The sequence below is a fragment of the Mustelus asterias genome, chromosome 12 (genome assembly GCF_964213995.1).
Source record: "Mustelus asterias chromosome 12, sMusAst1.hap1.1, whole genome shotgun sequence".
NCBI classification, from domain to species: Eukaryota; Metazoa; Chordata; class Chondrichthyes; order Carcharhiniformes; family Triakidae; genus Mustelus; species Mustelus asterias.
Genome location: NC_135812.1, coordinates 2243379 through 2269898, shown reverse-complemented (window position 1 = coordinate 2269898; position 26520 = coordinate 2243379). Strand labels below are relative to the sequence as shown.

The 26520-nt window shown below is 45.6% G+C and overlaps 1 protein-coding gene across 1 annotated transcript in view; it reads left to right on the top strand.

Annotated features, from left to right (window-relative positions):
* Positions 1–26520, top strand: part of LOC144501164 (telomerase-binding protein EST1A-like) — a 290259-nt gene that overhangs the window by 85953 nt on the left and 177786 nt on the right. The window contains exon 4 of the mRNA XM_078224572.1: positions 10281–10482. Coding sequence (XP_078080698.1) covers positions 10281–10482 — 202 coding nt within the window. The remainder of the gene's footprint in view (positions 1–10280; positions 10483–26520) is intronic.

Here is a 26520-nt window from a genome sequence, read left to right as displayed (position 1 = left end):
GGGGAGAGATACAAAAGTGTCCAGAGGGGCAATGTTTTCACACAGAGGGTGGTGAGTGTCTGGAACGAGCTGCCAGAGGTAGTAGTAGAGGCGGGTACAATTTTATCTTTAAAAAAGCATTTAGATAGTTACACGGGTGCGATGGTATAGAGGGATGTGGGCCAAATGTGGGCAATTGGGATTAGCTTAGGGGTTTTTAAAAAAAAAGGGCGGCATGGACAAGTTGGGCCGAAGGGCCTGTTTCCATGCTGTAAACCTCTATGACTCTAACTGTGCTCTTGGCTTCAAAATGAGCATCCCTCTGTAACTGTCTCCCACTTTGTGTCCCAGCTCACACCCAGAGCTCTTCAGGCTTGCTTCCACATCCCAAATTCAAATGTTTCCTAAAAAAGCCAGCCACCTTTGATCAACTCAGTGCCACAATCTCTCCCTCTCTTGTGAAGGAAGCACTTTGTCATAGTTTTCCTGTGTATGTGTGAGATGCTAATGACGTTGTCTTTCTATATTTCACTTCTCTGATATTACCTGACTCCTCTCACCTAGTTTCTATGCTTACATCAGTGCTCACCATATGATTAAACATATTTCGATTAAATCTGCAAAACGACACAATACAAAAAAAGTGAATGATTATTAAATTTAGAACGTTGTCTTTGGGTGTTGGCAGTGCACATGTTCATGTGGAACGTTCAGTAAATTTAAATTTTTATTGGAACTCAGTGCAGGTTTTATCTACTGCACTCGCTCCATCGAGATAGCACCAATGTACAGCCAAGAAATGCAGATAAATGGCACACAAATGAATGTGAGAGTTCAAGAAATATTCCCCACAGACTTTGCAGAAGTGTATGCCCAGATTTCTATTGTCCTATTTGTGAAGGTGTTTATTCGCTCGCTGTGCCTGTTACTGAGCAGCTGATGTCTTTATAGGTTATGCACTGTCACCAATCCAATGGAGTCACATTGAGTGTAATCTCTCTGTTTAGCTGTTACACCTGCACTGGAGGAAACTGCTGGGAGTGAGCAGGTGATAAATCATTCAAGAGATTATTTCAAATGTAACCATGTCAGAGTTTGCTGAACTTCTAACTTGCCTTCTTATTCCTGTTAATCTTTACACTGCCAATTTGCATCCTTGTAGGTGAGATTGTGCAGCTTTTATTGTACTCAGTTACACACAGCTACGTGGGCACATGTGCAGGCGCAGATTCACGTGTGCATCTGAGTTCTCTTAAGACTTGTTAATAAACTTGATTGCCTCTCCTGTTTTCCTTTCAAGAAAGGATCAGCATTACTACAACACTGAGCTAAGTGTTGATAAAGCAGTCAAGCACACTACTGTCCATGGTCGAAGTTTTGAAGTGTTTGCCCTGATGACTGGGCTGAGTTTGGAGCTGGAGCGGCTGGGAGTCTCAGCCTTTCGTTCACTCCTGCACAGCTGTATGACACTGTCTTGGCCCGGAGCTGGGATAGGAAAATAGAAAGCGGGCCAAGCCAGAAAGTCCTCTTTGTTTTGTAGTTGGCAGCCTGCCCATGACTGGGGTTACATAATGGGAATCATTGTGGTACTCTTGAGATTGCTGGAGTATTTACAGGATCTGGGTCACACCGAGAGTTGTGTGGCTGCAGCAGTGTCACATGACTGCTCTATGTCAGTGTCAGGTCCTCCTCTTCACCCTCGCCCCCCCCCCCCCTTGCTCCTTTTCCTTATTTTCCCTTTGCCTTGCAGCTATAGAATGGTGTTTCTTGGCAGCCGCCCACGGGTTGTATGTGACTTAACTCGTGTAATGGCTTTGGCTCGTAAGGATCTAGAGTCAACAGAGGGGCACAGGGAGGAGGCGAGCAGAGCCTGGAGCGTCTCATGGGCAAGCAAGTAGAGAGGCTGGAATATTAGACTAGAGCCATATCACATCCGTCTGTTGTCTGCCCAGCCAGCTTTGGATAAACTATCTAAGACCAGTGCAATACATCATTTCTTTCTTCTCTTTTTTTTTCCTTTTTACTTAGGGGTCATGCAAAGTTCTGTGTTTGTGCTTTTAACCCTGTAAACACTTTTCTTAAAGCAGCTGGCAGCCAAATGCATCTCTGGTTCCCATTACATCATAGTTTAAAATAATAAAAATAACCCCTTTCAGAAACTGGAGTTTTTTTGGAATTTTTTTCCTGTCAAAAAATCTATTAAAAAAAAACGCGATGCTGTGAAGTTAAATGTAGTTAGAGATGTGTTATGCTTAAGATGCTGGCTTTGGGTTCTTGCTAATGTGGGATAAATGGCAGAAATAGCTACTAATGGAGATTTAGGAGGTGGCAATTTAAAAAAAATAAGCTTGCATTTTTTAATGGAGCTTTTCATAGTCTTGGGGCATTCTAAAACAATCCATGGTACTTTTGGTGTCTAGTCAGTGTCATAATATCGAGAAGCAAAGCAGTCAATTTGAACACAGCAAGGTCCGTAAATAGCAATTGGATTAACTACCAAAGAAATGGTAATGTTGACTGGGGATTAAAGTATGGCCGGGACTTTGGGGAGGATTCCCCTGCTCTTTGAAGTAGTGACCTTCAACACCTGAGCAGGCAGACAGTTTAATGCTTTCATTCCAAAAATTGCACTGGTAACAATACGGCACTCCCTCTGGGATGCGTGTGTCATGGGCAAGGTCAGCATTAGTTGCCCAACCCTAATTGCGCTTGAGAACTTGATGGTGAGTTGCCTCTTTGAACTGCTGCAGTCCTTTTGCAGGTACATTCACAGTGCTGTTAGGGAGGATACTTCTAGGTTTTGACAAGCCGAGTTGTTCCAAGTCAGGATGATGTGTGGCTTGGAGAAGAGCTTCATGTGGTGGTGTTCCCAAACATCTGAGGTCCTTGTTCTTCAGGTGGTAGAAGCCAATGGTTTGGAAAGTGCTGGCAAAGTAACTTTGGCAAGTTGCTGCAGTGCATCTTGCATATGGTACACAATGCTGCCACTGTGTACTGGTAGTGGAGGGAGCGAATGTTTAAAGTAGTGGATGGGGTGCTAATCAAGTGGGCTGCCTTGTCCTGGATGGTGTTGAACCTCTTGTGTGTTGTTCGAGCTGCATTCATCCACGCAAATGGGAACTCCTGCCTTGTGCTTTGTAGGTTGTGGACAGGTTTTGGGAGTTTAATGATGAGTTATTTGCTGTAGAATTTGAAGGTATTACAGATGGTACTGACCACAGTCCAATTATCACTGAAGATTTCATTCTCTTGCTGATTTCAACCCTTTTTCTTTTTCTCACTTGTCACCTGTTGCTTGCTCTCTTCTAAATTCTCTGGTCCCTCCAGTCAATAACAAGCTCATGTGAAATATGTATTAGAGCTATAGAATCCCTACAGTGCAGAAGGAGGCCATTCAGCCCATCGAGACTGCACTGACTCTCCAAAGAGCATCTTACTTAGGCCTTCCCCTCCACCCTATCCCTGTAACCTTGTGTATTTAGCATGGTCAATCCACCTAACCTGCACACCTTTGGGCTGTTAGAGGAGCCGGAGCACACAGAGGAAACCTAGGCAGACACGGGGAGAATATGTAAACTCTGCACAGTCACTCAAGGCTGGAATCAAACCTGGGTCCCTGGTGCTGTGAGGCCGCAGCGCTGACCACTGTGCCACCGTATTGTAGCACAGATTCTCTAGCGAATGTGATGCTCTGAACTGGGAGGTCACATGTTGATTGATCTGGTTTATATTGTAAACCCTGAGATCTGTGACCTGTTTGAATCTGATCATTGTTACAGACAGGGGGAGGTCACCCAGCCCATTCTCGCCCTCTTCAGCTCTCTAAATGGACTATTTACCGAGTGCCATTGTCCCACCTTGTCCCAGTAACCCAGCACATTCTTCCTATTCAGATAAAGTTTAATTCTCTGTTGATAGTCTTGAGTGAACTTGTCTCCACCACACTCAGGCAGCGCATTCCAGACCCGAACCACTTGCTGCGTGAAGAAGTTTTTCCTCATGTCATTTTTGCTTCTTTTGCCAATTATTTTAAATCTGTGCCCTCTCTTTCTCGATCCTTTTATGAGCGGGAACAATTTCTCTCTGTCTACTCTGTCCAGACCATTCCTGATTTTGAACATCTCTGTCAAATCTCCCCTCAGCTTCTCTTCCCCAAGGAGAACAGTCCCAACTTCTCCAACCAACATCACAACTCAAGTTCCATATCCCTGGAACCATTCCTGTGAATCTTTTCTGCACTATCTCTCCAATGCCTACACATCCTCCCTGGCCATTATCAGAGGCTGAACCAGACTGTTCATAACCTGCACAATCCTTTTCACCCTGAGCAGGTTTTCAAACTCATGCCCAACGCATCTACTACCACCTGTAGTGTTTGTTAAATACATAAATGATATAGATGATAATGTGGGGGGAATGATGAGCAAGTTTGAAAATGACACCAAGATTGGTAGGGTGGTTAATAGTGAAGAAGAATGTTGTAGGTTGCAGGAAGATATAGATGAGTTAGTCAGATGGGCAGAGCAGTGGCAGATGGTGTTTAACTCTGATAGGTGCGAGGTGATGCACTTTGGAAGAAGAAACAAGGCGAGGCAGTATTTAATGAATGGCAGGACACTGGGAAGCTCAGAAGAACAAATGGATCTTTGGGGTAATTATTCAAAGATCCCTGAATTGGGCAGAGCAGATGAATAGGATAGCTAAGAAGGCATATGCGACATTTGCTTTTATCAGTTGTGGCATAGAGAACAAGAGCAAGGAGGTGATGTCGGGGTTGTACAGAACGTTGGTTAGGCTGGTGAACTGTGTGCGGTTCTGGTCACCTCACTATATGAAGGATGTGATTGCAACAGAGAGGGTACAGAGGAGGTTCATCAGGATGTTGCCTGGGATGGAGCATTTGCGTTATAAGGAGAGACTGGATAGGCATGGATTGTTTTCGCAAGAGCAGAGGAGGCCGGGGGGGGGGTGGGGGGGTGATTGAGGTGTATAAGATTCTGAGGGTATGGACAGGGTGAGTAGGGAGCAGCTGTTCTTGGGAATCTGGAATGCACTGCCTGGGAAGGCAGTGGAGGCCGGAAACCTTACAACCTTTAGAAAATATTTGGATGAGCACTTGAAATGTCATAACATTCAAGGATATGGGACAAGTGTTGGAAAATGGGATTAGTGTGAGTTTAGTGGTAGATATTATGGGTGTAGCCTTTATGGGCCTTTTCTACTCTGTATGACTCTAACACCTGTGTAATATAACACACCTCCAACTGTGCTTCAGGCCAGTTGCTGCATAAACCCTCATCTGTGTCTATGTTAAATCCAGACTCAACTATGCTTTCCTGCGCAGCCTCCCAATTGCAAACCTTAAAAACCACACTCAATCAAACCTCTGCTGCTGGTATCGTAACCCATGCAAAATCCCACTCTCCATCACCCTGCGTTCACTAACCCGCGGTAAATCCCACTCCCCATCACCCTGCGTTCACTAACCCGCTCCAAATCCGGCATCTCCACCCATTGATGTAGACAGGGGCATGTTCTCCACTATACTTCCTGAAGTTGATGACAATCTCCTTCGTTTTGTTGACATTGAGGGAGAGATTATTGTTGCCGCACCAGTTCACCAGATTCTCTATCTCATTCCTGTACTCTGTCTCAAAATCAGCACCTTCAGGAACTGAGTCCCAGTGAGAGTCAGCACCTTCAGGAACTGTATCCCAGTGAGAGTCAGCACCTTCAGGAACTGTATCCCAGTGAGAGTCAGCACCTTCAGGAACTGTATCCCAGTGAGAGTCAGCACCTTCAGGAACTGTATCCCAGTGAGAGTCAGCACCTTCAGGAACTGTATCCCAGTGAGAGTCAGCACCTTCAGGAACTGTCCCCCAGTGAGAGTCAGCACCTTCAGGAACTGTATCCCAGTGAGAGTCAGCACCTTCAGGAACTGTATCCCAGTGAGAGTCAGCACCTTCAGGAACTGTATCCCAGTGAGAGTCAGTACCTTCAGGAACTGTATCCCAGTGAGAGTCAGCACCTTCAGGAACTGTATCCCAGTGAGAGTCAGCACCTTCAGGAACTGTATCCCAGTGAGAGTCAGTACCTTCAGGAACTGTATCCCAGTGAGAGTCAGCACCTTCAGGAACTGTATCCCAGTGAGAGTCAGCACCTTCAGGAACTGTATCCCAGTGAGAGTCAGCACCTTCAGGAACTGTATCCCAGTGAGAGTCAGCACCTTCAGGAACTGTATCCCAGTGAGAGTCAGCACCTTCAGGAACTGTCCCCCAGTGAGAGTCAGCACCTTCAGGAACTGTATCCCAGTGAGAGTCAGCACCTTCAGGAACTGTATCCCAGTGAGAGTCAGCACCTTCAGGAACTGTATCCCAGTGAGAGTCAGCACCTTCAGGAACTGTCCCCCAGTGAGAGTCAGCACCTTCAGGAACTGTATCCCAGTGAGAGTCAGCACCTTCAGGAACTGTATCCCAGTGAGAGTCAGCACCTTCAGGAACTGTATCCCAGTGAGAGTCAGTACCTTCAGGAACTGTATCCCAGTGACAGTCAGCACCTTCAGGAACTGTATCCCAGTGAGAGTCAGCACCTTCAGGAACTGTCCCCCAGTGAGAGTCAGCACCTTCAGGAACTGTATCCCAGTGAGAGTCAGCACCTTCAGGAACTGTATCCCAGTGAGAGTCAGCACCTTCAGGAACTGTATCCCAGTGAGAGTCAGCACCTTCAGGAACTGTATCCCAGTGAGAGTCAGCACCGTCAGGAACTGCATCCCAGTGAGAGTCAGCACCTTCAGGAACTGTATCCCAGTGAGAGTCAGCACCTTCAGGAACTGTCCCCCAGTGAGAGTCAGTACCTTCAGGAACTGTATCCCAGTCAGTGTCAGCACCTTCAGGAACTGTATCCCAGTGAGAGTCAGTACCTTCAGGAACTGTATCCCAGTGAGAGTCAGCACCTTCAGGAACTGTCCCCCAGTGAGAGTCAGCACCTTCAGGCACTGTATCCCAGTGAGTGTCAGCACCTTCAGGAACTGTATCCCAGTGAGAGTCAGTACCTTCAGGAACTGTATCCCAGTGAGAGTCAGTACCTTCAGGAACTGTATCCCAGTGAGTGTCAGCACCTTCAGGAACTGTATCCCAGTGAGAGTCAGCACCTTCAGGAACTGTATCCCAGTGAGAGTCAGCACCTTCAGGAACTGTATCCCAGTGAGAGTCAGCACCTTCAGGAACTGTATCCCAGTGAGAGTCAGCGCCTTCAGGAACTGTATCCCAGTGAGAGTCAGCACCTTCAGGAACTGTATCCCAGTGAGAGTCAGCACCTTCAGGAACTGTATCCCAGTGAGAGTCAGCACCTTCAGGAACTGTATCCCAGTGAGAGTCAGCACCTTCAGGAACTGTATCCCAGTGAGAGTCATTACCTTCAGGAACTGTCCCGCAGTGAGAGTCAGCACCTTCAGGAGATTGAATCGGTTGTAGAATGAGGGTGTGAAATGTGTCTCAAGAAGTGGGAAAAATGAAGTGTTTTGAGCAGGAACTTGCTGCAGTTTGCTGTGTGGGTTTGAGGCTCAGCATTGCAAGAACGAGTCCTTGCGATGATGTTGAATCTGCGAATGCAGGGACTGGAGTTAGACCCACGGGGCTGTGTCCCTCCCAGTGTGCTGGCAGGTTCCAGCACACCTGACAGGGGAGCTGCCTTTGGATTCCCCTGAGACAAGAAGATAATCCAATTTTCTTGTCGAACATTGAATCTTTAAATCTTCACACCCCCCTCTCATTATCAGAAAGGATTTTAGATTGAATGTAAAATGACAGTGAGTAGCAGTTAATTATTGTTGGAGCGGGAGGTCGTGAGAATTGAGTTAACTGCAAACTGAGATGGATGCAGACTCTGTCCTTCTCATCCACAGGGTGCACTGTCCAAGAGAAGAATGCAGAACCCATTGGTGTTCAAGGAAAGAAATTTCCAGAGTGGTGTTAGAAGTGCGGAGCCTGCTGTAAATTGCTGTGAATTTACCCGGCCTGAAATAACAAATTGTTGCAAGATTGTTCCATCCTGCTCCCCAGTAATTCTAAAAGGAGGTTGGATGACTTGTTCATATATTCAGCACTCAGCGAAGTGGTTTAAATGCAGTGAATTCCTTTCCATTTGAATACTTGATTTGATGTTGAACACTTGCTACACAGTGTCTGCAATGAGATGGTAGAACCAATTGATAGCATTTTGGCCATATTGTTTGGGGGTGAATTGCTGATTGGAACAGAAGGAGAATTTCCTTTACTTCAAAATAATAATACCAGTGGGTCTTCAGAGTAGATATTAAAAATAAAAACATGCTGGCACATTCTCAGAACCATCAAAATCACATGACGTTTCAGGGGACTGGCAGGAATGCGACAGTTAGCAAGGGGTCTCTGGGAGTGAGTCGCTATTTGGGGTGAGTCTGGGAGTGTGTCACTATTTGGGGTGAGTCTCTGGGAGTGAGTCAATATTTGGGGTGAGTCTCTGGAAGTGAGTCAATATTTGGGGTGAGTCTCTGGAAGTGAGTCACTATTTGGGGTGAGTCTGGGAGTGTGTCACTATTTGGGGTGAGTCTCTGGGAGTGAGTCAATATTTGGGGTGAGTCTCTGGAAGTGAGTCACTATTTGGGGTGAGTCTGGGAGTGTGTCACTATTTGGGGTGACTCTGGGAGTGTGTCACTATTTGGGGTGAGTCTGGGAGTGAGTCACTATTTGGGGTGAGTCTGGGAGTGAGTCACTATTTGGGGTGAGTCTGGGAGTGAGTCACTATTTGGGGTGAGTCTGGGAGTGAGTCACTATTTGGGGTGAGTCTGGGAGTGAGTCACTATTTGGGGTGAGTCTGGGAGTGAGTCACTATTTGGGGTGAGTCTGGGAGTGTGTCACTATTTGGGGTGAGTCTGGGAGTGTGTCTCTATTTGGGGTGAGTCTGGGAGCGTGTCACTATTTGGGGTGAGTCTGGGAGTGAGTCACTATTTGGGGTGAGTCTCTGGGAGTGTGTCACTATTTGAGGTGGGTCTGGGAGTGTGTCACAATTTGGGGTGAGTCTGGGAGTGAGTCACTATTTGGGGTGAGTCTGGGAGTGTGTCACTATTTGGGGTGAGTCTTTGGGAGTGTGTCACTATTTGGGTGAGTCTGGGAGTGAGTCACTATTTGGGGTGAGTCTGGGAGTGTGTCACTATTTGCAGTGAGTCTCTGGGAGTGTGTCACTGTTTGGGGTGAGTCTGGGAGTGTGTCACTATTTGGGGTGAGTCTGGGAGTGTGTCACTATTTGGGGTGAGTCTGGGAGCGTGTCACTATTTGGGGTGAGTCTGGGAGTGAGTCACTATTTGGGGTGAGTCTCTGGGAGTGTGTCACTATTTGAGGTGGGTCTGGGAGTGAGTCACTATTTGGGGTGAGTCTCTGGGAGTGTGTCACTATTTGGAGTGAGTCTGGGAGTGAGTCACTATTTGGGGTGAGTCTTTGGGAGTGTGTCACTATTTGGGGTGAGTCTGGGAGTGTGTCACTATTTGGGGTGAGTCTCTGGGAGTGTGTCACTATTGGGTGAATCTCTGGGAGTGAGTCACTATTTGGGGTGAATCTCTGGGAGTGTGTCACTATTTGGAGTGAGTCTGGGAGTGAGTCACTATTTGGGGTGAGTCTTTGGGAGTGTGTCACTATTTGGGGTGAGTCTGGGAGTGTGTCACTATTTGGGGTGAGTCTCTGGGAGTGTGTCACTATTTGGGGTGAATCTCTGGGAGTGTGTCACTATTTGAGGGTGAGTCGGTATATGTGGTGAGTCTTTACAGTGCTGAGTTACTGGGAATGTGTCACTGTTCCCAGCTAACACTGAACATGTCAGCTCTCCCAAGCTGTTTGCTACACTTATATTTGGAAAGTACTGGGGTGAAGAACAGGACCGGCCATTGCTCCAAAGAGTGGGAGGGACAGCTGCATTCAGAGAGAAGTGAGTTTTGATGGAATTGCTCCATTTGCTCTGTCAGTGGGCAGAAAGGCATTCAGTGAATATTAACTAGTGCGCAAATATTGATTGGAACGAGTGGATAGAAGCAGAGTCACAACACCTGCATCTGTTTCTTTTTCCTAATTGGGTAGTCGTTTGAGTCCAAAATCCGGAACTGTTCCTGCACTGACTTAATAAAAACATCATCTGTTTTTCTAGTTCCGAATGAATGTTTTATTATTAACAATGTCTTTACATCCTAAAGCACTTTGCTGAGCATCGCTTTCTTCTCCCCAGTGACCTAACCTTTGGATCTTGTTTTTTTCTGTTGAATTTCCTCTCCTCAGAATTGCCATCGATGTGTGGGCCATGCTGGCAGAGTTCTGCAACATTTTCACAGCTGTCAACCAGTCAGAGGTACCGCTGTACAAGGACCCGGATGAGGACCTCACCCTGCTTGTTCTGGAGGAGGACAAGATCCTCTCAGGCTTTGTTCCTCTCCTGGCTGCCCCTCAGGACCCGTGCTACGTGGAGACTGCCGCAGATAAGGTCAGCCGAGGGGCAATGCTGTAAACTCTTGTTCCTGGGAAGGCTTTTTTTAAACAGAATGTGATGAAGTCAGTGAGGGTGTAAAGGGAAAACTGTGACCTCAACATCTGACATCTGCCCCTGCGGCACCAGTGTCACGAAAATCACCTCTTCCTGTAGCGTGTGCTCTGTGGCATGCTTTTGTATACACTTCTTTCCCTCCTTGTCTAAATAGCTTGTGTTGGCCACCTCTTCATTAATCCAAACGGAGGCTGTCAAGCCCTGTCACAGAACTCTGCACTGGGCACTCATCCAGCTAACTCAGGCTATAGCATAGTCCCAGAACTTGATTTCAGTGAGGCTGTGAACTGAACCCCAACCTTTCCTCTTATGTCCCACCTCCTAAAAAAAAATCCACGGCTGCATTTTATTCAATCATTTCAGCACTTCCTTTTAATACACTTTCAAAATTAACGTAGAAAGTAAAAATACTAGAAAGGTAGAAAGTAAAAAGGCTAGGAAGGCCCGAAACCTTGTTATGCACATTGACTGTGTTGGTTGTGATATCTTGTTGATTTTTCAGCTAGCTGCAACTTGGGGTGGCACAGTGGTGAGCGCTGCTGCCTCACAGTGCCAGGGATCCGGGTTCGATTCCCAGCTTGGGTCACTGTCTGTGTGGAGTTTGCACGCTCTCCCCGTGTCTGCGTGCGCTTCCTCCCACAGTCCGAAAGACGTGCTGGTTAGGCGCATTTTCCATACTAAATTCTCCCTCAGTGTACCCGAACAGGCGCCGGAGTGTGTTTATCTATGGCCCCTCCACCTTCAAACTGGACAGGCATTCATTCAGACAGACAAGCAGGGCAGTCTTCAAATCCTTGGAAAGCAGAGTTATAGATTCCAAGTGATAAATAGGAGGCCTTTTCATAAGAACAAAAAACACAGGAACCACACAGCAGACCAATCAGGTTCTGTGGAGAGGACAGATGTCATGAGAACATAGAATGGGACAATGGACAGATACATGCTTATGAAACCAAATGGAGTGCAGCATGAGTGATACATTTTGCTAGGATGAATGAGAAGAGACAATATCATCTAGAAGGTACAGTTTTATAGCAGGTTTGGGACTGAGAGACTTGGGGCTATGTGCTCACAAAACTTTGAAGGTGGCAAGACAAATTGAGAAGGCTGTTTAAAAAAACTGGCGTGGAGCACAACAGCAAGGAAGTTATGTTAAACTTTGATAAAACAATAGTTAGATCCCAACTAGAGTATTGTTCTAATGTGGGCACTGCACTCTAGGAAGAATGTCAAGGCCTTTGAGAGGATGTGGAAGAGATTTACTAGAATGGTAAAAGGGATGAAGAACTTTGGTGATGTGGCGAGACTAGAGAAACTGGGGTTATTTCCATAGAGAGCGCAGCTAAGGGGAGAATTAATCGAGGTATTCAAAATTACAAAGCAAATGAGGACAAACTATTTCTAGTGACAGAGGGTCAATCACCTGCAGACACCTTTTAAAATAATTGACGAAAGAACCAAAGGTGGCAAGGTGGGGGAAAAAATCTGTTTCTGCAGTGAGTTGTTGTGACCTGAAGTGTGCCACCCTGTGGGGGTAAGTTGAAAAGTTTGCAGAGCTGTGGGGAGAGATGGGGAGAAGAAATAAATGGCTCCTTACGAATGCCAGCACAGACCTGGCATTATCATCCTATGAAGAGTGATTTTCCAAGAGATGTAGAGGTATTAAATTCGAACAAAGGAGTGGGATTCACTTTATAAAGTGGTGTCTTCACCGTTTAGTTTGGTTGTTTAGTTCATGCATTGATAAAAGTGTTTCTCTGAGGGTTGCTTTCACTCACAGGATACATAAACTAACACTTGAAGAACACTCCCCCATGAGGAGCAGGAATTTCTTTTGATCTGACCAGATTTGGGAGCTTCAGTAAGTTGGTGTGTTGCTGAGGTCTGGCATTCTGACCCTGGCCAGTGTGCAGCACGAGTGTTGTAGAGGAGCTGGCTCAATGTGCTAGTACAATACAGAATGTGAAGCCTGTGGGTTGGCTGGCACACACTCTTCTCACTCTAGCCAAGAATGGGTGCTTCGGTGCACAGGGCCGAATGTGACACGCTCAGCTTCCTATGGGTGGCTGTTTGACACTGGCGGCCTGCACTGTGATATCAGGTGGTGTATACTATGCAAGCAGCCTTCTCCAGGTAGCTTATACTCCATTGGTGTAGCAGCAACGCTATTTGTGTCTTGATATGCACTTCTCATTTAAATTACACAAACTTGATAGGCGAGTGGGCGACTTAGCTGCTGCAGACAATGAGTGTTACAGGTCTGAGTTCGATTCTCCATTGGTGCTGAAACACTGAGCGAGGGTGCTGGTGGAATGTTCCAATTAACCAATTAAATCAGCCAGGAATCCTAATCACTGGCCGTGATTTTCTGGCCCCGCTCACCCCGAAACCAGAAAATCCTGCCCGAGGTCAACGGACTTTCCATGGTCCACCCCTCGCCCGCTCCGATTCCCGTGGTGGGCAGAATGGGAAAATTCGCCCTACTGTCTTTCCTTTCCAGTTGTATGTTTTAATGTTTAATAAAAGTTTTATTATTTGAATAATTTGCAACAACACAGACCCTTTTCCTCATATGCGTGTCATGTGAGGACAGGGCCCATCCCAACGGTGATTCCACCATAATGGAACAGTATGCCAGCACTCACTCACTACTTTAGCGAGGTGCCAAGGGCCAGTTGTGCAACCCAGAGCCTGAGGAGGAGCCTGTACCTTCAATCAAGAGAGGAGAAAGGAAAGCTAACGGGAGAGAAAATAATGTGCTGACCTTTCACTCTCAATAATAATCCTCTTACAGTAAATATTCCAGAGCCTGTCTGGAGCGAGAACAAACCTTCAGAACAAAAAAATGTGTGTCAGCCCGGAGAAGTCAGTTATTTTGGCACAGATGTGATGTAGAACAAGACTGATACAAGTCTGGTGTGGACAGATCTCTGTGGGGAAAGTAAGCTGTTGATTTGTTGAGTTAATTATAATCTGTGTGTCACACCATCCGAATGAAGCATTCAGCCCTGTGGGTAAATGAGGGCAGTGAATCACAGTTCCATCAAGTTTGGTGGCGTTGAATCACAGGGCTTCCCCCCTCCACCCCCACCACCCTTGAAACTGCCCTCTGTAAAATGTAAAAGTATACAGAAACTAAATTATCTCATCAAGCAGTAACAGAGCGTGAGTGCATTGCCACGCTCCGGAATGCCACAAACTGAACTTGGCATGAATATGAAGCGTTGACCTTGAATGTTCTGATGTTTGTTTCCATTTTTAAAATTTCATCTTAGCTGAGGGAGCAATAGGGACCGAACTTCAGTATCCTGGAATAAATCACCCAGACCATCAGTCCTGATTGAAGTCCCCTGACCCTGGCTAGAAACGATGTGTGTGAGAGAGCTCAGACAAGGACGGGGTTTCTCAACATTGAGGGTTCTGTTGACACCCCCTGCCTGGGTTCACACATGAAGGAGCACGGTTAAACCAGTGCCTGTGGACGGTACCACAGTAAGAATTGGCAGCTTTAGAAGAAGAGAAGGCTGAAAATAAGTTGGTTGTGTGTTTTATCTTCCAGTCTTGTAGAACCAGATTCCAAGCCTTATTGTAAGTTCTGAAATGTGTTGAACTTTGCCCTACTCACTGAGAGGGAAACTTCAGTTTTTCAGAATCATTAATTTTTAAAAATCAAATTCTTACCCTGTCGGTCTCCAAAAATTGGTGTGTTTATTAGAAAACAGTATGCTGGGTGTTATATTTCCCAAGACCATGAGTGGCTCATTTACACTGTGCACTCCATTTGCTTTGTACATCATTGTATGAATAAATGGCACTCGGAGCAGTGTCTCTCCTTTCCTTCCTGTCTGCTGATGCTTCCATGCCTTCAGCTGAAAGCAGCCCTGCCTTTGACACCTGTGTGGGAAAACTTGGCCAACAGGAAATATGTGGGTTGAGTGAATGATGGATTGCAATACTGGTAGGCCATTCATACACCAGCGTATGAATGTGTCTGTGTCTGCTGCCAGGCAAACTAGCCATTGTTCAGTGTGAGGGCACCCCAAATCCCAGAAGGGAAAGTTGGCACACCAGTTCTTAATTGGCTACTAGTGAGAAAAGAGATAAAACCTGGTGAGGAAAAGTATCAGTCTGGTAAATTATTCAAATGATGAAATGTTTATTAAATTTTAAAACACCCAACAAGAAAGGCAACAGTAAAGAATAACATTTCAATTAACTACAACATACAGTAAACTTGAATCGCACCACCCCCAATCTAATCTATCTCCTTTCCTAAACTCTGAGAATATACCTTTCCCCAAAACAACATCCCACAGGTTTTAACACTTAGCCAAATCCAGCAAATAGTCACCACACAAGACCTGTGCCCTGTTTTTGGGAAGCCTTTCCTGTAATTTCTGGGGCCTAACAGAGGCAGCTTCTTCTGCTTTCGGCACAACAGTTTGACTCTTGTTTGCAAACTGGGTGAAGCTCTGAACTACTAAACTGCTAGACTTTTCTTTGATGAAGAAACTACTGGTTTCACCCTGCTACTAGTCTAATCTATAACTCTCAAGTTCTCTGCAGCTGCAAGCCTACTTTTACAATTCTTTACTTTTCATTTCATTCCAATTTCCTAACACCATCAAAAAAATCATCAATTAATTTCCAGACTGATTATTGTGTCCCACACCTACACCATGGAGCCTTGACCACTGTATTGTACATGTGAACTGTATAATTTCACTGTGTGCGTGGGAGTTTAAGCCTCTCGTTCAGAGCTTTGGAGACTGGTAGCACAAACCAGTCTATCGCAACAGTTTGAGAGTCGAAGATCTGTAAAACAAATATCCAGGAATTAAAAGTTGAAGGATGTACATTCAGAAGATGAGATTTATAAATGCACACAAACTACTTGGAGCCTGTTGTACACCTCCCTGACCTATCTTTATGGGCTATAAACATTGTCTTGTGTCGGTTAGTGGCAATCTCTGAGTTAGACAGTTCAGGGTTCAAGCCTCACTTCAGTATTTGAGCACATGACCATACTTGTCAGTTGAGTGCGATACTGAGGTTGAGCTGCAGTGTCAGAGGAGATGTTAAATAAAGACAATGTCTGTCTGCTTTAGTGACTCCGATGGAAGATCTCTTAGCACAATTTGAACAGGAGCAAGGAATTCTTTTGCACATCAAGGAGAATTTTGTGCATATGAAGTGCTTTGCAACTTGCTAAGATACAAAAGCAAGGTTCTACTCTTGTTAGAGGGCTATTCCTTAGTGTATCCTTCCATACCACTGTACAGCAAGATTGCCCCACCCCTGATTATTGTGTCCCACACCTACACCATGAAGCCTTGACCATTACTGTACATGTGAACTGTATAATTTCATGCAGGAATGACTCCACCTCCTCAGGTGACAGGAGTGTGTCTATCCTGCCCCCCCCCCCCCCACTCCAGGTGACCTCCTGCCCACTCCATGTGGTAGGTGCACCACCCCTCAGCACCCTCCCCCAGTATGGGGGGAACATCCCCACCCTACGATATTGGAACATTCCACATGTTCAGGCAGATACAGGCATGCTTTGCTGGCAGTATGTGCTTTCCAGATGTGTATGAACATGCTTCAGGAACATGTGTATATGTGCTCTTACGTTTCTTTGAGTTCTTTAGCGCACAAACTACACGTAGACCATGTTGCCAGGAGAACCTGTGATATCGGTCCTATCTTGGGTGGCCTGCAGGAATTGAGAGTTATCAAGCAGCACAGTTTACATTAACTGTCTCTCATTTACTTGGTAAAATCTCTGAATGCCTGCCTGACATAGACATTTCCTTGCGTGCCTTTGACAAGTGCAATGATGTTGGGCCTGAGACTGAGGCCCTGGCTTCTTTATTTCTAGTTTGCTTTGAGGAATGCAAAGGCAGAGTCTCTTCTCCATATGATAAGATTACAAAGAGTAGGGCAGGCAAAGAAGGCCTCCAGATATCAAGATGAAGTATTTGCAACCTTCCAACAGCTGGGCAAAAGACGATGGCCGAGTGGTATCATCGCTAAACTATTAATCCAGAAACTCAGCAAATGTTCTGGGGACCCGGGTTCAAATCCTGCCATGGCAGCTGGTGGAATTTGAGTTCAATAAAAAATATCTGGAATTAAGAATCTTCTGATGACCATGAAACCAATGTCGATTGTCGGAAAAACCCATTTGGTTCACTAATGTCCTATCGGGAAGGGAATCTGCCGTCCTTACCCGGTCTGGCCTACATGTTTGACAAAGTCCCGCATAAGAGATTATCGTGCAAGATTAAAGCGCATGGGATTGAGGAAGTGTATTGAGATGGATAGAAAACTGGTTGGCAGAGAGGAAACAAAGAGTAGGAATTAATGGGTACTTTTCAAATTGGTAGACAGTAACTAGTGGGGTGCCACAGGGATCGGTGCTGGGACCCCAGCTATTCACAATATATATTAATGATTTGGATGAGGCAACAAAATGTAATGTCTCAAAGTTTACAGATGATACCAAGTTGGGTGGGAGGGTGAACTGTGACGAGGATGCAGAGATCCTTCAGAATGATTTGGACAGGTTGGGTGAGTGGGTGAATCAATGGCAGATGCAGTATAATTTGGATAAATGTGAGGTTATTCACTTTGGAAGCAAAAACAAGGCGGTAGATTACTACCAGAATGGCTGTAAATTGGGAGAGGGGAGTGTGCAGCGGGACCTGGGTGTCCTTGTGCATCAGTCACTGAAGGTAAGCATGCAGATGCAGCAGGCGGTAAAGAAGGTAAATGGCATGTTGACCTTCATTGCGAGAGGTTTCGAGTACAGGAGCAGGGATGTGTTGTTGCAATTATAGAACAAAGAACAAAGAACAGTACAGCACAGGAAACAGGCCCTTCGGCCCTCCAAGCCTGTGCCGCTCCTTGGTCCAACTAGACCAATCGTTTGTATCCCTCCATTCCCAGGCTGCTCATGTGACTATCCAGGTAAGTCTTAAACGATGTCAGCGTGCCTGCCTCCACCACCCTACTTGGCAGCGCATTCCAGGCCCCCACCACCCTCTGTGTAAAAAACGTCCCTCTGATGTCTGAGTTATACTTCGCCCCTCTCAGCTTGAGCCCGTGACCCCTCGTGATCGTCACCTCCGACCTGGGAAAAAGCTTCCCACTGTTTACCCTATCTATACCCTTCATAATCTTGTATACCTCTATTAGATCTCCCCTCATTCTCCGTCTTTCCAAGGAGAACAACCGCAGTCTACCCAATCTCTCCTCATAGCTAAGACCCTCCATACCAGGCAACATCCTGGTAAACCTTCTCTGCACTCTCTCCAATGCCTCCACGTCCTTCTGGTAGTGCGGCGACCAGAACTGGACGCAGTACTCCAAATGTGGCCTAACCAGCGTTCTGTACAGCTGCATCATCAGACTCCAGCTTTTATACTCTATACCCCGTCCTATAAAGGCAAGCATACCATATGCCTTCTTCACCACCTTCTCCACCTGTGTTGCCACCTTCAAGGATTTGTGGACTTGCACACCTAGGTCCCTCTGTGTTTCTATACTCCTGATGACTCTGCCATTTATTGTATAACTCCTCCCTACATTATTCCTTCCAAAATGCATCACTTCGCATTTATCCGGATTAAACTCCATCTGCCACCTCTCCGCCCAATTTTCCAGCCTATCTATATCCTGCTGTATTGCCCGACAATGCTCTTCGCTATCCGCAATTCCAGCCATCTTCGTGTCATCCGCAAACTTGCTGATTACACCAGTATACAGGGCCTTGGTGAGGCCACACCTAGAGTATTGTGTGAAGTTTTGGCCTTTTCTGAGGAAGGATGTTCTTGCCCTCGAGGGAGTGCAGCGAAGGTTTACCAGGCTGATTCCGGGGATGACGGGACTGATGTATGGGGAGAGGTTGACTAGGTTAGAATGGTTTTCGCTGGAGTTCAGACGAATGAGGGGGGGATCTCATTAAGACTTATAAAATTCTGACAGGACTCGACAGGGTCGATGCAGGGAGGATGGTGGGGGGAGTCCAGAACCAGGGGTCACAGTCTGAGGATTCAGAGTAGACAATTTAGACAGAGGTGAGGAGACATTTCTTCACCCAAAGAGTGGTGAGCCTGTGGAATTCATTACCACAGGAAGTAGTTGATGCCAAAACATTGAATGTATTCAAGAGGCAGCTGGATATAACACTTGGGGCGAATGGGATCAAAGGTTATGGGGAAAAAGCAGGATTAGGCTATTGAGTGGGATGATCAGCCATGATCGCGCTGAATGGCGGAGCAGGCTCGATGGGCCAAATGGCCTCCTCCTGCTCCTATCTTCTATGTTTCTATGTGACTCCAGGTCCACAACAGTGTGATTGACTCTCAGCTGCCCTTGGGCAACTAGAGATGGGCAATAAATGCTGGCCAGCCAGAGACACCCATGTCCCATGAATGAATTAAAAAAAGTACCAAGTGGATGATCTATCCCGGTTTTCTCGTCAGATCCCTGGCATCAAAGACACCATCTGAAGGCAATTTGATTCACCACATCACATTAACAAATGGCTGAAGGAACTGGATACGGAAAGGATTTGGGCATTGACATCAGCTCAGCTCTATTACTGAAGACGAGTGCTCTAGAATGTGCTGTGCCCCAATCCTGGCCAAACTGTCCCAGTTCACCTACCACACTGCCATCTACCCGACAGTGTGGAAAAGTGCCTAGGTTTGTACGTCCTGTCCACAAAAAGCAGGACAAATGACTGTTCCAATGGTGATGAAACTATTCTCAATCACCAGCAAGTGATAGAAGTGGGTCTAGGGAATTGGTTGGTGCAGTGTGACACCTGCTTTCATCTCTCAAACCTGGCTTCAAATCCAATCTGGACTGAAGAGATAAAATATCTGAGTTTTGGGAAATCTCAGTTGAGTTTCTAGTGGGCTTGGGTCCATCGTACATACCTATCTCTAATTTGGTTCTAATTGGCAATGTCACACAGAGAGATCTAGAGATAGGTATGACTGTGGCATAGGGCAAAGCTAGATGTCCATTACCAATTGTAATTCTGGTTTTGAAAATCACATTGGCATCTTTGGGATAAAATTGGGAGGAGCGGGGAGGTGGGGGAGCGGGGAGGGGAAGGGGAAGGGAGAGTCACTCGGGGAGAGTGAAGTGGTCCTTCTCCTTTGCATTTCTGGACGAAAGGTCTTGTTTTTGTTTTTTTCAAATTTCGACTTCAATGCAAAGCAGCATTAATTTGTGATTCCTTGATGTCTGAGAGCATTTGGACTATTGTGAGACTTGAGTAGCATGTCGATCCGACCAGAACAGGTGGATGGCATCAGTTAACCAGCTAGGTTTTTGTGACAGTCATTTTCTAGTCTTAGCCAATGAATGACCAGATTTATTGAGAAATGAACTTGCGACCTACGGGTTGCAAGTCCCCTCCCATAATCACTGGACTATTGCTGATATGGGTGATCTCACTTTTTGATGTAGTGTATGTCAGAGAATTATATATTATGTGTTTGGGTTTTGCAGTCCAGCTGATTACATTCTCTATGTGTGTCTTGCACCAACGTTCCTGAATTAAGGGATTTTGTCCTAGGTTTGGGAATGGGACACTGCTACAGAATGGAGGAGACTTTGCTTCGCATTTGACTGAACATCTCTGCCTTGGACAGTGCTTGATGCTGACACCAGGTGTCTGAAATTGAGAGTTTCATTCCCAGGCACATTCTTCAGTTCAGTTGTAAAGTTCAAATTTAAACCCAGTGTCTGTCTCATCTGCCTTGTCTGACAAACACTTGAGGCCTGTTCTAAGCTACTACTTCACACCCTGGTCCTACTCTCTGATCTAAGTTTGATTTGATTTATTATTGACACGTGTTAGTATACAGTGAAAAGTATTGTTTCTTGCACAAACAAAGCATACCATTCATAGAGAAGGAAAGGGGAGAGTGCAGAGTGGCAGTGTTGTTCAGGTTTGCTGTCTCTATCCCATCAAGTCTTTGACATAAAACTCATGCCTATTTCCATTCAAAGCTCAGTTAGTTGATGTACCATTCCCTATGCTACTTTATAGACTTCTCAAATGACATTCCCGAGGACTCCTGTCGCCCCTAGGGGAACTGTACCCCAGCCAGAGTTGACAGCTAAGGAGGGAAAGAGAGAAAATGGGTGCGAGGGGCACGTGTGTGTGGAAGAATTTGATATCCAAATCATGTGTTCCAAGTCAAAGTTTGACCTGGTGCAGGACTCCTCAAATATTTACTAGCCTGCGCAGTTTCTCCTCCACCTGGTCCTATGGCGTGCGGTCAGGGTGTTGCCAGCGTTTGAATATTCCTCTTGACAGTCAAAGACTCTGCCATGTTGTGTTGTGTGACAGTGGTGAAATGTAAGATACCTTTAGTAAGGCTTTCTTTCCTGAGGAGACTCTGCTATAATTGGCAGAGGGCCAGTCAGCATTACTCCAGGCACTGCGGTGCAGGCAGTTCCTGCAGCAGGTGGGGCAGGAGTGAAAACCAGCAATAAATGTAATTTAATACTGTAATCTTGAATAATTGCCTGAGAATATCCTAACAAAATAATATGCCACTGAGTGTTTAACTCTTAAAACCCAAGTACAGAGACCAAGGACATTGATGCCCTGCTGGTTGAGGGAGGTGAGTGTGGGGAGGAGATGTCATAGAGTCATAGAGGTTTACAGCATGGAAACAGGCCCTTTGGCCCAACTTGTCCATGCCACCCTTTTTTTTTAAACCCCTAAGCTAATCCCAATTGACCGCATTTGGCCCATATCCCTCTATACCCATCTTACCATCTGTGTAAATTGATTAATGTTTTCTGGGGAGTGAGCTGCATATTATAACAGGAAATAGAACCATTGAATTTTACAGCACTGAAGGAATCCATTCGGCCCATCATGCCTCTTAGAACAATCAAAACTAATCCCATTGCCCCATTTTCTCCCCAAAACCGTAACCCTCTGCTTGAAATAAATGTCTTTTTTTTAAAGTGGAAATACTCCACAGGAGAGGGATTCCACTAGAAAGTTAAAAGTTTATTTATTAGTCATAAGTAAGGCTTACATTAACACTACAATGAAGTTACTGTGATATTCCCCAGGAGGGGGTGGGGGGGGGGGGGGAATGGTGTGTGATATTGTTGATTGCAGAGGGATCATGCTGTGGCTTTTCCACGAACTGCAAGTGCCACTATCATTTTGGCTGTTTGCCATTTGCCGCAACTGGACTTGACAAAGGGTTTTTGCTGCTCTTCTAACTGTGGTGCTTGGACCTCACAAATAGTTGGGTCCCGGACACTATCTGGTTCATGTAAAGTTTGTCGCTGATCTAACTTCAGGAGAGGTTTACCTCCCTCCTGTGAATATTACATGAGCAATGTCGATACATTGTAAGCAAGAGAATTCGAAAGGCCCTGTAGTGTAGAGTTCACCTCCTTACTTCCTACGGAGTCCAAAGATACTGCCCCAATCTGTTGCCAGGATTATCCTTAATTTGTTCGACATTGATGTAACTAAATAATGTTTAGATATAAAGTAGCATCTTATTTTACTAGCTGTAGAGCGCTGGACTCTTAATTTAAATAAATATATCACAATGGTCTGAGGCCTAAATGCTCATTTACATTTAAAAGCCTGGCCCTAACTCTGCTTTGTTTGATTCTGAAACCTTTTATATCCCAGATAGGTCAAAGCTATCAGAATCCTGGGGCTGTACCGAGATTCTACTTCACTGAGTTCAGCGTTTTAATGTAGTATTAATGGTAATAAATACACTTCAGTTCAAAGGCCTGAAATGTTACAGCTGCAGAGCTGCATTTCTTTGCCAATTTGCAACTAGATCACATTTCCTGCCTGTCTTAATAGAACAGTTGCTCAATCGTATAGTTCTGCTCCTGACCATGGAACCATAGAAAGAGGAATCTATCTATGCAAAATCCATCTCATTGCCCTAACTTGCCCTGTTCCCACCCCAATGACTCTGTATCATGTCTTGCATCCAATATTTCTTCAGTATTTTCTGAAAAGCTGCAGTGGTCATTGCCTCACCTACTCCCTATCACAAAACATTCCATAGCTCAACAGCCCTGTTGAGAAATGTCTCCTAACCTCTGTCCTCCCTTTCTGATCAATTTAAATGAATGACTCCTCATTACTGATTCTCATGCAGATGGATAGTCTTCCCCTTTCACACTATCAAGTCCTTCAATATTTTTTAAAGCTTTATTGAATCTCTCCGTTTTCTCTGCTTTGATGAAGGTAAGGTAGGTAGCTCAACTCTCCTCCTGAGTATACCTGCCATTCCCAAGTACCATCCTGGTGAATCTATTCTGTGCACTCTTAATGACCTCTCTATAAAGGGGTGCCCAGAACTGCACTCACAATGCTAACTGAGGCCTAACCAAAGTTTGGCACAAATTCATCATGACTAGTTTACTTTTCTACCTGTTAAAACACTCAACATACTGTTGGCCTTTCAATGGCACCACAGAATAGAATGAACCCGTTGCAGCAATAGATATAGAACATAGAAAAACTACAGCACAAACAGGCCCTTCGGCCCACAAGTTGCGCCGGTCATGTCCCTACCTACCTAGGCCTATATATAGGCTTACCTATAACCCTCAATCCTATTAACAAATAGACAACATGCAATAGAACAGAGAGTATAGCAGGAATCTAACCAAAGGCAGAGCAAAAACGGTGACAAGGATGAGAAGGGAGGCGGTCAATGCAGGACTGAGGGGGTTGTACCTAAATGCGCGCAGTATACAAAACAAGGTAAATGAGCTTGTTGTGCACATTGAAATTGGCCGGTACGATGTTGTGGGCGTCACAGAGACGTGGCTGCAAGGGGACCAGGCTGGGATCTAAATATCAAGGATACGTGTCCTATCGAAAGGACAGGCAGATGGGCAAAAGGGGCGGGATTGCATTGTTAGTAAGGAATTAAGTTAAATTGATAGCAAGAAGTGATATAGGATCAGAAGGCATAGAATCTTTGTAGGTAGAGTTGAGGAATCACAAAGGTAAAAAGACCCTGATGGGAGTTATGTACAGGCCCCCTAGCAGTAGTCAGGATGTGGGGCAGAAAATAAATCAGGAGATAGAAAAAGCAATATTACAATAATCATGGGGGACTCCAATATGCAGGTGGACTGGGAAAATCAGGTAGGTAATGGATCCCAAGAAAAGGAATTTGTGGACTGTCTGAGAGATGGTTTTGGTTGTAGAGAGTTGTTTTTCAAAGTGGGGGCCTGTGACCAGCGGCGTGCTTCAGGGATCAGTGCTGGGTCCACTGTTATTTGTCATTTATATTAAGGATTTGGATGAGAATATAGGGGGCATGGTTAGTAAGTTTGCAGATGACACCAAGATTGGTGGCATAGTGGACAGTGAAGAAAGTTATCTCCAATTGCAGCGGGAGCTTGATCAATTGGGCCAGTGGGCTGACGAATGGCAGATGGAGTTTAATTTAGACAAATGCGAGGTGATGCATTTTGGTAGATTGTACCAGGGCAGGACTTACTCAGTTAATGGTAGGGCGTTGCGGAGAGTTACAGAACAAAGAGATCTAGGGATACATGTTCATAGCTTCTTGAAAGTGGAGTCACAGGTGGACAGAGTGGTGAAGAAGGCATTCGGCACGCTTGGTTTCGTCGGTCAGAACATTGAATACAGGAGTTGGGACGTCTTGTTAAAGTTGTACAAGACATTGGTAAGGCCGCACTTGGAATACTGTGTGCAATTCTGGTCACCCTATTATAGAAAGGATATTATTAAACTAGAAAGAGTGCAGAAAAGATTTACTAGGATGTTACCGGGACTTGATGAATTGAGTTATAAGGAGAGGCTGAATAGACTGGGACTTTTTTCTCTGGAGCGTAGGAGGCTGAGGGGTGACCTTATAGAGGTCTATAAAATAATGAGGGGCATAGACAAGGTAGATAGTCCATATCTTTTCCCAAAGGTAGGGGAGTCTAAAACTAGAGGGCATAGGTGAGAGGGGAGAGATACAAAAGTGTCCAGAGGGGCAATTTTTCACACAGAGGGTGGTGAGTGTCTGGAACAAGCTGCCAGAGGTAGTAGTAGAGGCGGGTACAATTTTATCTTTTAAAAAGCATTTAGATAGTTACATGGGTACGATGGTATAGAGGGATATGGGCCAAATGCGGGCAATTGGGATTAGCTTAGGGTTTTTTTTTTAAAAAAGGGCGGCATGGACAAGTTGGGCTGAAGGGCCTGTTTCCATGCTGTAAACCTCTATGACTCTATGAGATGGTTTTTTGGAGCAGCTTGTGACAGAGTCTATGAGGGAACAGGCAATTCCGGATTTGGTGATGTGTAATGAGGCATACTTGATTAGAGTGAAGGAACCCTTAGGGAGAATCTCAGAGACAGGGAGAGAGACATCTCAGAGAGATGTGTTGACCCGTTAGAAAAAATCTCAATCACAAGGGAGGAAGTGTTAGGTTTTTTAGGAAACATTAAGACAGACAAATCCCCAGGGCCGGATGGCATCTATCCTAGACTCCTCAGGGAGGCAAGAGATGAAATTGTTGGGCCTCTAACAGAAATCTTTGTCTCTTCACTGGACACAGGTGAGGTCCCAGAGGACTGGAGGATAGCAAATGTGGTACTGTTATTTAAGAAGGGTAGCAAGGATAACCCAGGTAATTATAGGTCGGTGAGCTTGACGTCCGTGGTAGGGAAATTGTTGGAGAAGATTCTTAGGATATATGCATATTTAGAACTGAATAATCTCATTAGCGATAGACAGCATGGTTTTGTACGAAGGAGGTCATGCTTCACAAATTTGGTTGAGTTTTTTGAGGAGGTGACAAAAACGATTGACGAGGGAAGGGCCATGGATGTCGTCGATATGGATTTTAGTAAAGCGTTTGACAAGGTCCCTCATGGCAGACTGGTGCAAAAGGTTACACGGGATAAAAGGTGAGCTAGCTAGATGGGTGGAGAACTGGCTTGGCCATAGAAGACAGAGGGCAGCAGTGGAGGGGTCTTTTTCCGGTTGGAGGTCTGTGACTAGTGGAGTTCCGCAGGGCTCCGTACTGGGACCTCTGCTGTTTGTGGTATATATAAATGATTTGGAGGAAGATGTAGCTGGTGTGATCAGTAAGTTTGCGGACGACACAAAGATTGCTGGAGTTGCGGATAGTGATGAACATTGTCAGAGAATACAGCAGGATGTAGATAGGCTGGAACATTGGGTGGAGAAATGGCAGATGGAATTTAATCCAGATAAATGCGAAGTGATGCATTTCGGTAGATCTAATGTAAGGGGGAGCTATACAATAAATGGCAGAACCATCAGGAGTATAGACACACACAGGGACCTGGGTGTACAAGTCCACAAATCCTTAAAGGTGGCAGCACAGGTGGAGAGGGTGGTGAAGAAGGCATATGGACGGGGCATCGAATATTAAAGTTGGCATATGATGTTGCGGCTGTACAAAACGTTGGTTAGGCCACATTTGGAATACTGCGTCCAGTTCTGGTCGCCACACTACCAGAAGGACATGGAGGCTTTGGAGAGAGTACAGAGAAGGTTTACCAGGATGTTGCCTGGTATGGAGGGTCTTAGCTATGAGGAGAGATTGGGTAAACTGGGATGTTCTCCCTGGAAAGACGGAGGATGAGGGGCGACCTAAAAGAGGTGTATAAAATTATGAAGGGCATAGATAGGGTGAACAGTGGGAAGCTTTTTCCCAGGTCGGAGATGACGAACACAAGGGGTCACGGGTTCAAGGTGAGGGGGGCAAGGTTCAACACAGATGTCAGGGGGACGTATTTTACACAGTGGGTGGTGGGGGCCTGGAATGCACTGCCAAGCAAGGTGATTGAGGCGGACACGCTGGGATCGTTTAAGACTTATCTCAATAGCCACATGAACAGACTGGGAATAGAGGGATACAAACGAATGGTCTAGTGGGCACATGAGCGGCGCA